Source organism: Pinus tabuliformis, chromosome 9 (assembly GCF_031772625.1).
Source record: "Pinus tabuliformis cultivar Carrire ecotype Pingquan chromosome 9, CPIR1, whole genome shotgun sequence".
NCBI classification, from domain to species: domain Eukaryota; kingdom Viridiplantae; phylum Streptophyta; class Pinopsida; order Pinales; family Pinaceae; genus Pinus; species Pinus tabuliformis.
The window spans coordinates 72,802,668-72,818,949 of record NC_142307.1 but is presented as its reverse complement, the minus strand read 5'-3'; the positions used below and the strand labels follow the sequence as shown (position 1 = coordinate 72,818,949).

General features: G+C 41.4%; 1 protein-coding gene across 1 annotated transcript in view; it reads left to right on the top strand.

Annotated features, from left to right (window-relative positions):
* Positions 1-3,932: 3,932 nt before the first annotated feature.
* LOC149147162 (uncharacterized) overlaps positions 3,933-16,282 on the top strand; it is a 50,469-nt gene continuing 38,119 nt past the window's right edge. Inside the window, exon 1 of the mRNA XM_089441731.1 lies at positions 3,933-4,215. Coding sequence (XP_089297857.1) covers positions 3,933-4,215 — 283 coding nt within the window. The remainder of the gene's footprint in view (positions 4,216-16,282) is intronic.

The following is a 16,282-nucleotide window of genomic DNA, read 5'->3' as shown; positions in this document are numbered from 1 at the left end:
TGCAATATCCAGATATTAGAATATTTCTTATAAATCAATTATGTTAATCGAATATTTATTTATATAATATAAAAACTATTTCTATACTTAGAAATAATATATATGATAAAATCATAAATTTATCAAAATAATTCTTTGATCAAGATGAAAGGGAGTTTTAATATGATAAAATTACTTGGTCTACTATTGGGTCCATTATCCTCATGGGTAGAAGTTTCAGGTCCGATCATCATATTTGGGCTATATTATGGATTTCTTGCCACATTGCCTTTTGGTCCCTCTAAAATCTATTCCGCGAGATCCTTCCTTTTGGGAAAAACTAGCTATGGTAGAATAGCCATAAGTGGTTCTATTATGGGACAATTAATAGGATTTTTGTCCATGTATTATTCGCCCATCTATGCAGCGTTGTGGAAACCTTATGCAATAACTTTATTACTTGTACCATATATGTTCTTTCGTTTTTTCCAAATTATGGACAAACCTTCAAGTTTTGAATCTCCGCACCTCATGAATTAGATCAATAATCCAAAAGCTCTAAGTCTATTTATGGATGGTCTAACTCTTCAATTGTTGAATCCCATTCTTTTAGCAAATCCCGTATTAACAAGACTGGTGAACCTCTTTCTTTTTCGTTACAGCCCTAATATATCCTTTATGATAAGTGGTCTTTGTGGTTGGTTGGGCGGTCATATTCTATTAACAATTTTTATAAAATGGGTATCTTTCCGTATAGATCGTAATTCACTTATCGATAATACTTTATTAAGATGTTATATCAATCAAACCTTTAGTTTACTTATTCTTTGTTATTGTTCGTTCCATTTGGGTAGAGCCCCATTACCTTTTCTTAAAGGTAAAAATGATGAAGACAACAATGGCCACTCTGTGACTATGGCTAGATATGACCGCTCCGTGGCTATGGATAGAAATAAAAGCTCTGTGGCTATAGATCCACAAAAACTTCAAGAACTTGTAAAAGAAGAAAAGTTCTTCCAGCAACCATGGCCCATTATGTGCTTTGATCATAATAGGGTTTATCAACTGATACGATATATTGGAAATAGCCCATTTACTCGCCTAGGTCCTGTGAGGACCGAAGTCTCTCAATATTTTTTTGGTGCATACTCAAGTGATGGAAAAAAAAGAATCTCTTTTACGTTTTTACCTAGTGTATTGGTCCTTGGGGAAAAGCTCAGTGAATATAGAGATTTTTTATATACTTCTTGCTCATCTGAGGATCCTTATTATAGATGGAATCATACCATGAAAAGAAAAAGAGATTTTTTAGGGAATGAATTTTCAAATCGAGTGAAAGCTCTAAGCCATGAATCTCCAGCTAAAAATGTTATAGAAAGGAGAGTGAAATTCTCCAATTCTAAGGGGGATTCTTTTACTGAAATGTATGATCCATTCCTTAATGGGGCATTCGTGGAACAATAAACCAATTTGAGTCCCCTTGAACGATTTGATCATTTCGAATCTTTCAGATTTCATAGAGATATCTATGAAAGACCGTAAAGAGGGATTCCCGAATGATCCACTTGGGTATGGGTACGATATCTCTTATCTTTGGCAGGAATTGGAACACGAAAGCTTTCAACTACTCTTGGAGCCCTTACCTACAGATACTGTTCATTCGCTTGTCCCGGTCACTATATCCTCTAATCCCGGAACTCAACCCAAATATGCTTTAAATAGATTGAAAATGTCCTCTGATCAGATCCCAGAACTCAATCCAACATATTGGTTGGCATTAGCCTTGAGATCATCCAATATAAATATCGCACGACAAATAGCTTTATGTAATGGACCGATCTACACAAACTATTTAGTTTATGCTTACACCTGATTTAACGGTCTTATAAAACCTTCACCCGCAGGTATCATAAAAATGCAATTGATTCTTTATATGTTTAAGAAGGAATATATTTTCGTTTACGAGAATTTGTGTTTCCTTTTCGAGTGTTTGGCGCAATATGAGTGGACAATACTACGAAATTGTCGCGGGAATTTATCTACGGATACGGATGATTCAATGCAAAAGAAAGATTTTATTTCCCTTTACAGGGAAATACTATTAAATGAACCTCTCCAAATTAGAGAAATTCGGAAACATGTGCCTCGATGGCCATCTGGTTTGATGATAGGTGAATATGATGATGTAGACCTAGTTCTATTATCATCGAATAGGATTCTTTCAAGAAAGGTCAAAGATACAATGACCTTTGATATTGGGCAAAGACGAATAAGAGTAGTTCAAAACCGTTATTCTGCCGACACAGATTATCGTTAGAACTTAATCCAAGGATCCATACGTGCTAAAAGACGGAAAATTATGATATGGAAGAGGATACAACCGAATGTACATTCCCTTTTCTTTTTTAAAAGAAGAGAAATACCTGCTTATCCTAAAGATTATTATGACACGTCTGATTCTGGTAGAGTGGATAAGGAACCAATCGAGGAAGAAGTTAGGGAAAAAATCCAGAGAGTCGAAGATCCATTATCCCAGCAGACAATTGCTGAGTCCTTATGTTTAACGTGGCCAGAATTGCACTATTTCAGAGGTTTATTATTAGTGGCTCAATCAAATATTAGAAAAAATATTATATTACCATCACTTATTACAGCCAAAAATATGGGTCGTATTTTATTATTTCAAGTCCCCGAATTTTATAAAGATTGGGAAGAAATGAGGAGAGAAATGCATGTCATATGTGCTTCTAATGGTACCGAATTGTCTGAAACAACATTCCCAGACAAATGGGAAACACAAGGTATGCAGATAAAGCTTCTAGTTCCTTTTCGTTTGAAGCCTTGGCATAGATCCAAACCCCAATCTACAAAAAGATTGCGTTGGAGTTATTTAACAACCTTTGGATTAGAAACTGACATACCTTTTGATGATCCAAACTCAAAGCTAGGAATTTTTTCCAAAATTTTAAAACCCATCTTCAAAAAAGTGAAGAGACGATTGATGGGATCTACAGGAATAAGACGCGTTCCACGAGTTGGATATATAGACAAGAGTGAACTTAATGACCGGATACAAAATAAATTACTAAGTGAGACTACCCCTATGGGTAGTGCAAATGATGCATCCAAAGTTAATGATCAATTTGGATATGAAACCCAAACAATTAATGTGAAAGATCAAGATGATTGGATGACCACAATGAAAGAGCGGATCGAATCTATCGCGATCATAAATAGCTCTCCTATAACTGGAATGTCTCTGGTGGATTCAGAGATTCATACAAATCGAAGGGAAGTTTTAACATATTGGGATCAACATTAAAAAACGATTGGTTCAGAGTTGGAAAATACCTAGTTTATTTCGAAATAAAAGTGTACAATTAATCTGAAAAAGGTTCTATTCAATGAATTTTTTTATCAAAAGAATGGACCGAGATATCTTACTAAGTGTTATTAATTTCATTGCGTCAAATATAAAATTTTTGATTCAATCCGCTTGGATTTGATCCACGAGGAATATAACAACAATTTACGGACGAATATTCATTATCAATAAAGATATTCCAAGAATCAATAGAGGTAAAATTACCAACTACTATTCAATCAACAAAAAAATACAAGATTTTGAAATTCGTCCTGATTGAAACATGTTCTCAATGTACCAAGCATATATATTTCACAAGATATGGCAGATAAGGGCATCAGATATACAAAGAATATTGGATCACAAAAAACCACAAGATCTGAAAGAGAATGACTGGAAACAATGGTTGAGATGTTTTGACCGGTACAATTTATCCCCACAGATATGGTCTAGGATAAACCCAAATAAATGGAGAAATATAGTAAATAAGCAATGTACATGTTATGAAGAATGATTCGTTCCTTATGAACAACAAGAAGATTCTATATTTGCGACTGTGATGGAACCTTTTTTGGGACTACTTAAGAAAATGAACAAACGTTACAAATACGATCTCTTATCATATAGTTATCTCAATTCTACAAAAGATTCCGATATTCTCAATTTGGCAGATATTCCCGGACCACCAGTACAACCTGCTATACCAGATGAGCGGGATATTACCGATCGTGAAGGAATTCTCAAGGAAAAGTTTATTAATGATATTATTGAGGAGGATTGGAAGGGTACCAAGTTCAATATCGTGAATGGTTCTCATTCTACTTTTGATATTTACGATGCTATACGTTCTTTTGATTACGATCATACAACAAGTATCCCTATTCTAAGATTATGCTTACATGCTACCCATTCTAGCTTGGGGAAGGAGTGCTTGAAGATTCTTAGCTTAAACTTGGACATCCACCAAAAGGAGGTATCCAACATCAAGTAATAGGTTGTATGCTTCCCTTTTTAACTCATTAATATATACATCTGATGTTCACTTTCCATAATTCTGTAAATGTTTATGCTTTTAGCTTAATACTCCTTGATCTATTAAGTAGTTTACGTTTGATGTATGCCATATATGCTCTTGTGTTTTGCATAGCTCTTTGATCTTCCTTGCAAGTACTCAGACGTGAAGAACAAGTAAAAAGCAAGGCCTGGAGTGAAAGAGTCAAAGTCATCTCTAAAGAATTGAGCAATTAGCATCAGAGCGAGGTAGGTTTCTTCTTCTCTCTACATTTGTTAAACATAAACTAAGAAAGTGTATGTATGTTAGTTTGTTTGTTTTGTTGATATACCCACTCATTGAGCTAGAGGGATTGCCTTTGTCTGCAAAGGGGATTTACCTTCACAACAAAATGGCAACTCTTCCAATTGAGTGTGAAATTCCATCACTAAAACTGGTTGTCGAATTACTCCCTGATACCTCACCTTAGGAGGAACATTTACTTTACCTCAAAAGGCTCAATGAAACTTGTCGTCTTGCAACGTTAGTAATTGAAGCCTAGAAGAAGCGAGTTAAGGCTCAATATGATAGAACTGTTACTCCCCATGTTTTTGTTGAGAGTGATTTGGTCTTGCTTTATGATCAAGCCAATGACAAATTAGGAGCTAAGAAATTTGAACCAATATGGCATGGGCACTACATTGTCAAATGAGTTTTACAAAAAGGTGCCTATGAGTTAGTAGATTATGAAGGAAATTCTTTGGCTGAGCCCCGAAATGGGCTCTAAAGTATTATGTGTGATTTTCCGTGTAAATACTTATGTACATTAGTGTGTAGTGTGGTTTTGGTGTGTTAGTTTTCTTCTGCAAACGTTTTCCTCTACTTACCTCGTACTCTACTTGGTTTGGAAATGTCATCCAATCGTTATGTTGGTTTTATTGATGGTGCTTGTCATAGTACATAGAATCTATCTTCCGCTACATGGGCAACCTATGACCCTAATGGTAAGTTAGTGATTTTACAAGGTATATGTTTAGGTCCTATGACTAATAACATTGCCGAATATAGTGGGGTCATCGAGATTTTGGCAGATGCTATCACTCTTGGCATTAGAGAGTTAATCGTAAAACTTGAGTCACAACTTATTGTACTACAACTTAATGGACAATATTCAGCTAGAAACCCTCAAATTTTGAGAATGTATTTGCGAGTTTATCTATTGGAACGAGACTTTGATTTTATTACTTATCATCGCATTCCAAGATGCATGAATACATTAACATATGCATTGGCTAACTATGTGTGAGATGGACATTTCTGAAACGTGTGTAGATATATATATATGTATATATATATATATATATATATATATATATATATATATATATATATATATATATATATATATATATTTATTGTTGGGTAGTGATGGTCCCGCGTAATAGTTTTGGTTCTGATGGCCCAGAAAGTAGGATAACAATATTATAAACCTCTGAAATATGCAGAGCGCTAAATGTAAAAGGTCGAGTCAAATGGTTGTCCGCACAAGGAAATAATATAAAATAATAGGAAGTAAGTCGGTTCACGGACCACAGGAAGGTATAAATAGAGCACGGCTCTATGAGGGAAAAGCAGTTCTTTTAGGTATGCTTTTGGATCTGAAATGTAATGGGTTTTTGAGGGAAGCACTTTGAAAGCGTCTATAAGTTTGGGTCGGGGGTTTGGGTAGTGGATAGAGGCTCTGCAGTTGTGTGCGCAAAGGCCTAGAAGAGTCTGCAGCTGTGTGCGTGGAACGCTACAGCTGAGTGCATAGGGCAGCTTTGGATGTATTGGCGATAAGTGGAAATAAAGATAAGTTTCTTCTGCAAATTCTGGGTTACAATCTGAGTTATCGTGAATCTGACTGTATGAATGATTGATATAATTGCTTAATCTATGCGCATATGCTTATGTTATAGATATATGTGAATATAAGTTTATCGGTTAAATGTTTGCTTAAAGACCCTTATAAGTAGATCTGAGTTGCAATATTTCATCAAATAGATTAGATCTGTAAACAGCGTGATCATAGAAAGTTAAAAATCATTCTGGGTCCAGATCTGCATGAATATAGAGCAGCGCAAGGCTGCAGAGTGGCACGCGATACCTCTAGACCACATCCAGACATCCTAAGGGTGCGGAAACCTGGTTCCAGCACCCTCCCCTGCTACCTCGGGTGAGACTTCAGTCCGTGCTCCGCGGACTATTGCCGAAAGGGCCGGTAGCTGTGTGATTTGCTTGGCTAAATAATTCTTCTGAACCTAGGTCAGGCCCATATAAGCCAACAAATGGTTCCATTGTTAGGACCGAGATCTACCTAAGGGGTGTCTGGTGTGAAATGCGGGGACTCTATAGAGGAGAAAATTGAAGGATTGAAGGGACCAGGAACAGTAGTAGTTCAAGGGTAACAATGACGAGCGCGATCTAGTTACCGGTATTCAAAGGAGCAGGAGGCGAAGACCCGGAACAATTCTGGTTCATGTTAACATCAGTATGGAACACACAGTGAATTGCGGACGACAATATCATAAAGGCTACCTTAGTCAGCGCACTACAGGACCGAGCACTGACATGGTACATAAAGTACTCAAGTGATCACCCAACGACGGGGACAGCAGAAATCCAGACTGAATTGAAGAAGGAGTTTAGCTGGCCAAAGTCAGAAACACAGTCGATTATAGGGTTCAAAGAGATCGCAATGATGCCTGGTGAAACCCCGTGGGATTTGGACCAAAGACTGAAAAGTACTATTCGCGAGGCTAACATGACATTGACAGATGCGCAACACTGCACTTGGTTTATGGCATCCTTAACACCACATCTGAGGATGGCTTTATCACAACAGAAGATCTCAACCCAGGCCGAAGCGCTAGAGACAGTAATGAGGTTACACGAAACTCCGTTACAAGACCCGGGGTTGGGAGTTCAGCAAATCCAAGCGTAGATCCAAAATTTGTGTTTGGAAATGAAGAAGTTAAAACAAGAACAAGTACCGTGATTGGAAGTCCGGGAGGAAGTATGGTGTATAAAGTGCAGAAACCAGGGACACGATAAAGATCACTACCCGGTCTCAATGAATTTTGTGGCAATGAGGGGACCAACACTATTGCGACCAAAGGCACAGGCAGGACCGAGCACCATAGCCCCGCTCTGGTGCGCAATCTGTCAGGTGGGATGAAAGCACAACACTGATAACTATCATCTATTACGAAAATACAACCAAACCCCCCAGTAGCTATTTTGCAACTTTTGTAAGTCGATGGGCCACGAGGAAAGAGACTATCGTAGCTACCAATTGTTAATAGATCAGTCACCTGCTTACAGAATGCAGTTTGAGGCGCGAGGTCAGGATCCAGCCGTGGCGATCACGTGCAGTGGGTTCCAGGGTTGAGGACAAGGACGAGGCGGAATGGGGCCAAGAAGAGGTCGCGAGCAGCTAATCTGCTACAACTACGGGGGCCTATGACATTACGCGAAAGTGTACCAACCCAACTAGAATTTCGTGCAGTTATTGTGAGCAATTCGATCATGAGTTGATAGATTGTCTTACACTGATAGCACAGATTCACGAAAAAATGCAACGCAACCAACAACAACCCAAAATGTGCAGATGATGAGGTCCAAATGCCATGAGGAAGTTCCCAAAGTCAACATGGTACTAAGAAGTGGCATGGCCACAAGAGAAGATGGAAGGAACTTAGGGACCGGTAAGGAGACATATCTTGAAGCTCAGGGGAGCTTCACGGAGGTCTCTACCCCAGGTAGTAGGGATCAGCCAGAGGCAGACAAGGATCCCTCAATGATAACTGCCTTTTTAGAAACATGCATAAAATTGCTTCGTGACAACACGGTAGTTAAAGGCTTGCAGGAGATGATAAATAGATGTGCAGGATGGAGTGAACCTCGCGTCGTTCGAAAGTTAGGAAGACATGCACCATGGACCGGGAGGGAAATACGGTTAACAGTGCAGATTGGTGACTATGAGATGGATTAGGTCATTTTGGATCTAGGCTCAGATGCCAACGTACTACCGAGATAGACTTGGGAGCACACGGGTAAGCCTACGCTACAATGGTGCCCTATCCAATTGCAGATCGAAAACCAGCAGAAGGTGCTACCCATGGGAAGGTTGAAAGGAGTTACGGTAGACCTTGACGGCGCAAGTACCTGAATGGACTTTGAATTTATTGAGCTCATGGATGAAAGTACGCCATATCCTGCATTGTTAGGAATAGATTGGGCCACCGACATGAACGGGGTTATTAATTTAAAGAAGTGGACCATGATATTTGAAATAAAGTCACTCCGTGTAGTCATTCCACTAGATCTGGCTAAAGGACCGTGCTACATTAAACTTGTGTGCGATAGAGAACGCGAAGACGACGTCGATTGTAGCTATAGAATGTCTGCCTAAAGGCAAGGATGGGTCAAGACAACGGAGGATAGAAGAATATCATGGGGTGATGGAGAGTCCTGCACTTCTAATTCAGAGGAGGAAGACGAGCGGTGGCGCAATAGGCTGAACGGAGTAACCACACTACACTGCAACATGGTGACTAAATCTCTATACTGCGTAAGGGCCCAGGATCGCGAATTGCTAAAGTATGATGGGTTGACAATAATAGATGAATTCCTAACCAAATTTGAAATCGCAGTACCAGAGCACAAACAATTTGATGCATTGAGGTGAGCGCTACACACGACACCTGCACGATGGTGTGGCACACATGAAGTGACGTTCGAATATTGCCGCACCTGCAGGCGCATGATGAAGATCAGATTTGGGAAACCAGAACTACGCATAACAGAGAAATACAATAGATGTGATGACCTGCGCATGCACCTTACCAGATGGATCAAAGCCTACGGAGAGGAACCCCAGCCAGAATGGGTGCACTTATTTTATCACACCCTGGACGTCATTCCCAGAAACTGGTATACTAAAGCGGAGCTTCGGCACGACACAGGCGAGTGGGATATCTTGCACGCAGGGTTTTTGTCGACATTCCTCTTTGAAGACCAATGGATGGATCCCATGGATGAAGCATTACAGCTAGTAAAGGCCGCCATTTTCAAGGCACCACTAGAACCAGAGGAAACTGTGCAGCCCGACTGGTTGCGACAGCTGAGCCAGGCCCTCCAATGCTATAATTTCCATGTAGACGATGATGAGGAGGATCCGTGAAACGTCAATATCCAGAATCAGAGGGGAGCCGTGAGGTACGCGGACCCAAACTCAAAGATCCAGATATCACAACGCCATTGAAAATGAAACACGTCAATATCGGGAGCGAAGAAGAGCCGAAGTATGCAACACTGGGGGACTATTGGGACGATGCCACAGTGGAGAAGGTCGTCGAATTGCTTCGAGAATATCGAGATTTGTTCCCAAAAAAGATCACGGAGCTAAAAGTGATCCTAGGAGACTTGGGAATGATGAAAATAACGTTGAAGCCAGACGCGAAACCGGCGAAGCAGCGACCCTACCGATTGAATCCAAAATATAAAGCAAAGGTCCGCAAAGAATTGGACAAGATGCTAGCAGCATGAATCATTAAACTAGTCGAGGAGTCTGACTGGGTAAGTCCAATGGTTGTGCAGGAGAAGAAATAGAAGAGTGAGATTCGCATCTGCGTGGATCTCAAGAAGCTCAATGATGCCTGCGTTAATGATCTATTTCCAACACCGTTTACAGATGAGGTACTGGAAAATGTGGGGGGGGAAAGAAGCCTACTCCTTCACGAATGGGTTCTCAGGATACCACCAGATCAAGATCACGCCAGAGGACAGGAGTAAAACAACGTTCACCACTGAATGGGGTTGCTTTCAGTACACGGTGATGCCCTTTAGACTGAAGAATGCGCCAGCGATATTTTCACGAATAGTAGTAGCAAAATTTAAAGAATTTATCCACAAGTTCTTAGAGGTTTATCTTGATGACTGGACCATGTTTGGACTAGTTAAGAAGCACATAGCGAGCTTACAGCTAATGCTAGATACTTGCTGCCGACACCAGATTACACTAAACTTAAAGAAGTGTACTTTCCTTCTCTCATTCGAGAACCTGCTGGGCCATGTGGTTTGTAAGCAAGGCCTGATGGTGGATCCGGCAAAGATCGTCGTCATACTCAATCTGCAAGTGCCGCAAAGTGTTAAACAATTACGCGCCACACTAGGGCACACGGGCTACTATCGGAAGTTCATCAAAAGCTACGCTCAGGTCACGGCTTCGATGGAACAGTTGCTGAAGAAGGATGCTACGTATTGCTGGAATGAGGAATGCAAAAAAAGTTGGAGATGCTTAAGGAAAAGATGACCTCAGCCCCTATATTGGTCTTTCCGAAATGGGACATCGAATTTCATGTACATGTCGACGCGTCATGTATCGCATTGGGGGCGGTACTTACTCAACCAGGAGCGGAGGGAATTTAGCACCCGATTGTGTTCGCAAGTCGCCGGTTGTCAAAAGCTGAGAAGAATTACTCCACTACTGAGCACAAGGGATTAGCGATGATATACGAGCTTCAAAAATTCAGCCACTAACTGCTTGGAGGTCAGTTTAAGATGTATACTGATCACTCAGCGTTAAAGTACCTAGTGAATAAGCATGTGTTAGGGAGGTGCATTTGTAGATGGTTTTTGCTATTCTAGGAGTATAATTTTGAGGTCATCGTAAAGCCGAGACGTCTAAACGCAGGCCCTAATCACCTGTCTCGAATTGAGACTGGTGAAGAACCTACAAATCTAGAGGATGGACTCCCGGATGCACAACTATATGTGGTGTGGGTAGCAGATGGTCACTTTAAGGATATAATCCATTTCTTAACTACAAGAACCGCGCCACAGGGATATTCTGTTCAGCATAAGAAGGAATTGGTGATACACACAGCAAACTTCACCGTGATTACAGGACACCTCTACAAAATGGGCAATGACAAAATATTGCATAGATATGTCTCAGAGTTTGAGCAAGGACAAATCTTGGCCGAAGCACATGGGGGGTTGCTGGCAGACATTATGCAAGTTGCGCCACAGCCCAGAAGATTCTTCGCGCAGGATTATGGTGGCCCACTTTGCATCAGGATTCGAAAGCATACTGTCGAGCCTGCGACGTATGTCAACGGACGGGGAAACCATCGCGGAGAGATGAAATGCCGCTCCAACCATAGATGACGCTATAGCCATTCGAGAAGTGGGCAATCGATTTCGTAGGACCTATCGAGTCGCGAGGAAAGACGAGTGCGCACTATATCATCACTGCGACAGATTATTTGACCCAATGGGCAGAGGCACAGCCGGTTAAGGATTTCACGGCTGCAATAGCTGCGAAGTTTTTGTTCGAGAATGTACTGACAAGGTTTGGCTGTCCCAAAATTCTCATGAGCGATCGGGGAACACATTCCCTGAATGAAACAATCAGCACACTCACTACGGAATTCCAAATATATCACCAACAGAGTACGCCATACCACCCGCAAGCGAATGGGACCGTTGAGGCATTCAACAAAATCTTGGAGATAGCGTTGACCAAGGTCTGTAATGCACGACAAAATGACTGGGACTTGTGCATCCCTTTTGTGCTATGGGCATACCAAACCACGTGCAAGATGTTGATGGGCCAGACACCTTTTCGGTTAGTCTATGGCAAGGAGGTTGTTATGCTTATGGAATATATTGTGCCTAGTCTGCAGATCACAGCAATCATAGGTATGGCAGACCATGGGGCTTTGGAGGAAAGGCTCGTGCAACTAGAGGAACTGGAGGAGGAACGGTTTTTAGCTGGATTCCATCATCAAGTACAGAAACAACGCGAGAAAGGGTGGTGTTGGATACCTATACCAATAGGTTTCATATTTCATGATTGGCAAGAGAAAGTCCAAATATGCTCTGCTTTGAGTTCACAAAGATCCCATATTTCCTAGAGAACAAAAAGGTGTGTGAGTGTCTAAATGATTGAGGACTTTAATTTCAAATTTTGATGGATGATCCAACTGTTTAACCTGGATCATGCCATGTTTCAATTTTGTGTTATAGAATAGAGAAAGAAGTCTGTCCAAACAGCCTAATCTTGGCAGACAAGTAGTTCAGGTAGAGAAGAAAAGGTTTCCAACAGCTCAATCTGGGACCTTGGAAGAGATAAGGTTAGAGGTAGATAGAAAAGAATAAAGAAAAAGCCAAAGAAAAGAAAAGGCAAGTAAGGGTTTGCAAGTCCAAGTGCACCCTCCAAGGAGAAAAAAAAAATGCTAGGTAAGCAGCTGGGTAGGTAGTTGGGGTTGCAGAAAGTGATCCCTATCATTGCAAGAATGGTGATGATGGGCAGCAAAGTAAAAGACTACAGCAGGAGCATGACTAACCTCCCTCTCCCCCTTCATTTCATTACTAACATTCCCTTTCTTTTAGCTGAGATTTATGGAGAAAGATCATGGTTTTAGATGGTTCTGGTTCATTCAGAAGCCACATTTCTTGTCTAAAATCTTTTCATTTTGATCTACTGTCAAAACTAAATCAATTTCAGATAAACTCAGTAAGATCCCCTTCATTTGCTCCCTTCATTCATATTAACACTAATTCTATTGTATAAATCCTTTACATCCCCTTTTCCCCCTAATATTACTAACACCAAGGTGTATAAATCCCAAACTCTTATAAATACCCACCCCTTGGCATTATAGCCAATAAAGTTACAAATCAGGGATCAAATGACATCAGGTCATGTTGATAAACCTATGCCGAATACCCCTTTTCCTCATAAGCCAGTTCCTCTATCTCTACCCCCTTTTGTACATAAAACCTTTAAAAAAGGCCCTAAACCCCACCTTACCCGCCTTAAAGAGCCAAAAGAGCATAAAAACCCACTTTCCGCCTGTTAGCCGAGGTTGGCGCATATAATTATTTTTATCATAATACATTAGAAAAGTGCTCAAACCACGTTTATCTGCCTCCGCCCTCATCCGTATATTCCACACATGTCACCTCCCCGACGACCGTCAGATCAAAGGCCTACAGATCCGACGGCCCTGATCGCATCGGACTGCATCTGTCATCTGACCATTACCCGTACTAACCCCACGTCACGTCTGCTGTCCTTCCGCCGTCCGATCATCACCCGCAGATCCAACGATCATCGTGACGTCGGGACTCATCCGATGACCGAACGTTATCTTCCGACGTCCGTATTTGGAGGACGTCATCCCACTGCTACGTGTCCTCACCACCACGCGTCGGAGGTACAGCCGATGGATACCGCCCCCGTACAGAAGGCGGTGCGATATGAAACCATCGCTGGTTTCCGGTTTCCCCATCCCACCCGCACATCACCGTCACGTCAGCGCCCCGTCACCCGATGACGTCAGCATGACGTCATCCGACCTTGACCCCACCAATGACGTCATGCTGACGTCAGCATGAATTCGCGCCAAAAACGTAAAAAGGTCTATTTTAGCCAAAAGTTCGCGTTTTTTGGTCATTTTGTGTGTTCGTCGTTATTCTGCTCTGCATGCAAACAACGTCCAAATTGTCTACCAACCTGCTAAACTGACCAGAAGACCTCCAGCGCACCAGTTCAACCTGCGGTCACGACCTCTGCTTGTTGTTTTACCAGGTATTCCTCATCATTCATCCTCTGTGCGCCTGCAATTATCTATTTAACGCTTTAGAAAGCTTAAAGAAAGCCGAAAATCAGAAATTCATCACTGAATTCCTCAGCAAAGCCTTGAAGTTCCAATTATCACTTCGGAAAACACCAGCCGAGCCTTTTCCCAGTGGCATTCTGCTAAGAAACCAGGTCCTGTCTGCGCAATCGTGGCAGGCGCATTTGAAACCAAATTTTACCATTGAAAGGTGCCAGAAAAGCTAAGCTTCGCTCTTAATTACCATAAAGCAGCATTTCAACTGCTGCAGACCCTGCATTCACCTTTTCTCAGGCATTTTCACCCTTCTCTGCAAAGAAGCTCTGTTGTTATTGATCTACATAAGTGACACAATCCCCAAGCAAAACAGAAACCTCAAAGGAAAGTCATGGACCCCCCTGTAGCTCCCATAGCCCTCAATGTGGCTCCCCTGAATGTTCCTAATAGAACATTTGACACCAGAGCATTGGCAGACCTGGACTACAAGATAACAGAGGAAATGATGAGCAGAAGCAGGTTCCATCTGCAAATATTAAACGAGATAAAGATCAAACATGAGAGGGGGACAGACATCCTGGGAATTTGGGATTCATTCCTCCCAATATTCAAGCTTCCTCAGGTTAATCAATTCCCTGAGCTTGTGCACATAGTTGCTGAACACTATGATGCATCCCAGAGGGCAGTGCTAGATGCTGAAGGTTCAATTCTGTTTCTCATTACCCCTGAAGCCATCAGGGAGATGTTGCAATTCCAGACAGAGCAAAAGTTGGTCCCACTGTCACTAGCTGATCTAATAGTACAGGGAGCCAAAACCACAGAGGCCCAAATCATTAAGGTCAACCAGCTCTTCATCAAGGCTAGCACTCTGCAAGTTCCTCCTATCAACTATGTTTATCTTAACCAGTTGGGCCTAGACCTGGTTGACATGATCAGTCCCATCCTGGGATATGATTCGATAGAACATGTGGATGAAACAATTATACAAATGATGCTTATGTTTTCCCCAGGAAAAAAGCCAATTCACTATGATTATGCAACATACATATCAGACAAAATGCATGAACAGTTGATGAATTTGTCAAGAGATAGAGTGTTTAGGTACACCTCCTACCTATATCATCTGCTCATATACTTCCAGCATGATAAATTTTCCTTCCCAAAGAAGAGAGTAGATGCACAGGGCAATCTGAGATCAGTAGTATATTGGACATCTGTTTTCCACATATCAAGCCACTCTCCATACACCTACTGTGAGTTTATTGATCTTTTCATCCATCCAGCCTTGACTCTACTGATTGGTTCACCTCCTCCTAGACTGACAGATGACATGAAAAGGTGCCTACATTTGTCAAAAGTATACAGTATTGGGGATTGGTATCTCTACCAACACCACACCGTCATCAGAATATATGGGTGTGAATTACCCCCATTTAGACTACCCAAATTTGTGCCCATGAGGCTATTTGCCTTAGAATACTTCAGGCAGTTTGGCTATGTGGATATGTTCCACTTCTCAGGCAGAGGCAAGAAAGCACAGCTGAAAATCAAGAGCCAACTTGGCCATTTAGTCTACAATGAAAGGGATGAAGGGTGGAAGGAGGCAGATAGAATACTGGTGGGATTTGGTTTGAAGTACAGTTTTATATGGAAACCCTATGACCCCAACAACTTCATCACAATGAGGAGACTCAAATATAAACTGTCTGCTTACGGTCATTATAGCCTCCCCCAAATTGAAAAATATGCCAATCAAAGCAAGTGGAAAAGGGGAACTCTAGAAGAAAATATGACTCAAGAAGAGCTTAATCAAAGAGCTCTGAACAATCAAAAGAAGATGGCTGACCTTGAATTTTATGCACAGGTCCCCTCACTGCCAAGCACACAAATTGGACCAGCAGCCTCCTCTTCAACTACTCCACATCAAACTACAAGAGTTGCTGGAAAAGTATCAGAAAAAGGAAAGGAAAAAGAAATGGAGGCAGAAAAAGAGATGGAGCAAGAGCAACAGCAGGAACAGCAGCAAAATCAAAGTCAGCAAGCACAAGAACAAGCAGAAGGGCTACAGCAAGGGCAACAAGAAGACATAGGACAGCAAGAGGAACAGCAGCAAGAAAAACAAGGACAAGAGCAACCTGCTCAGCAAAAAGAAACAGTGGATACTCCTCAGACCACTGAAAAAGTCATGCCTGCAAGGCAAGACACTACATCTGATGCCTCGGTCCTCCAAACCCCTCAAAAGGAGGACACATTTGTCTTTAGGAAGAGGGAAAGAGAAACTCC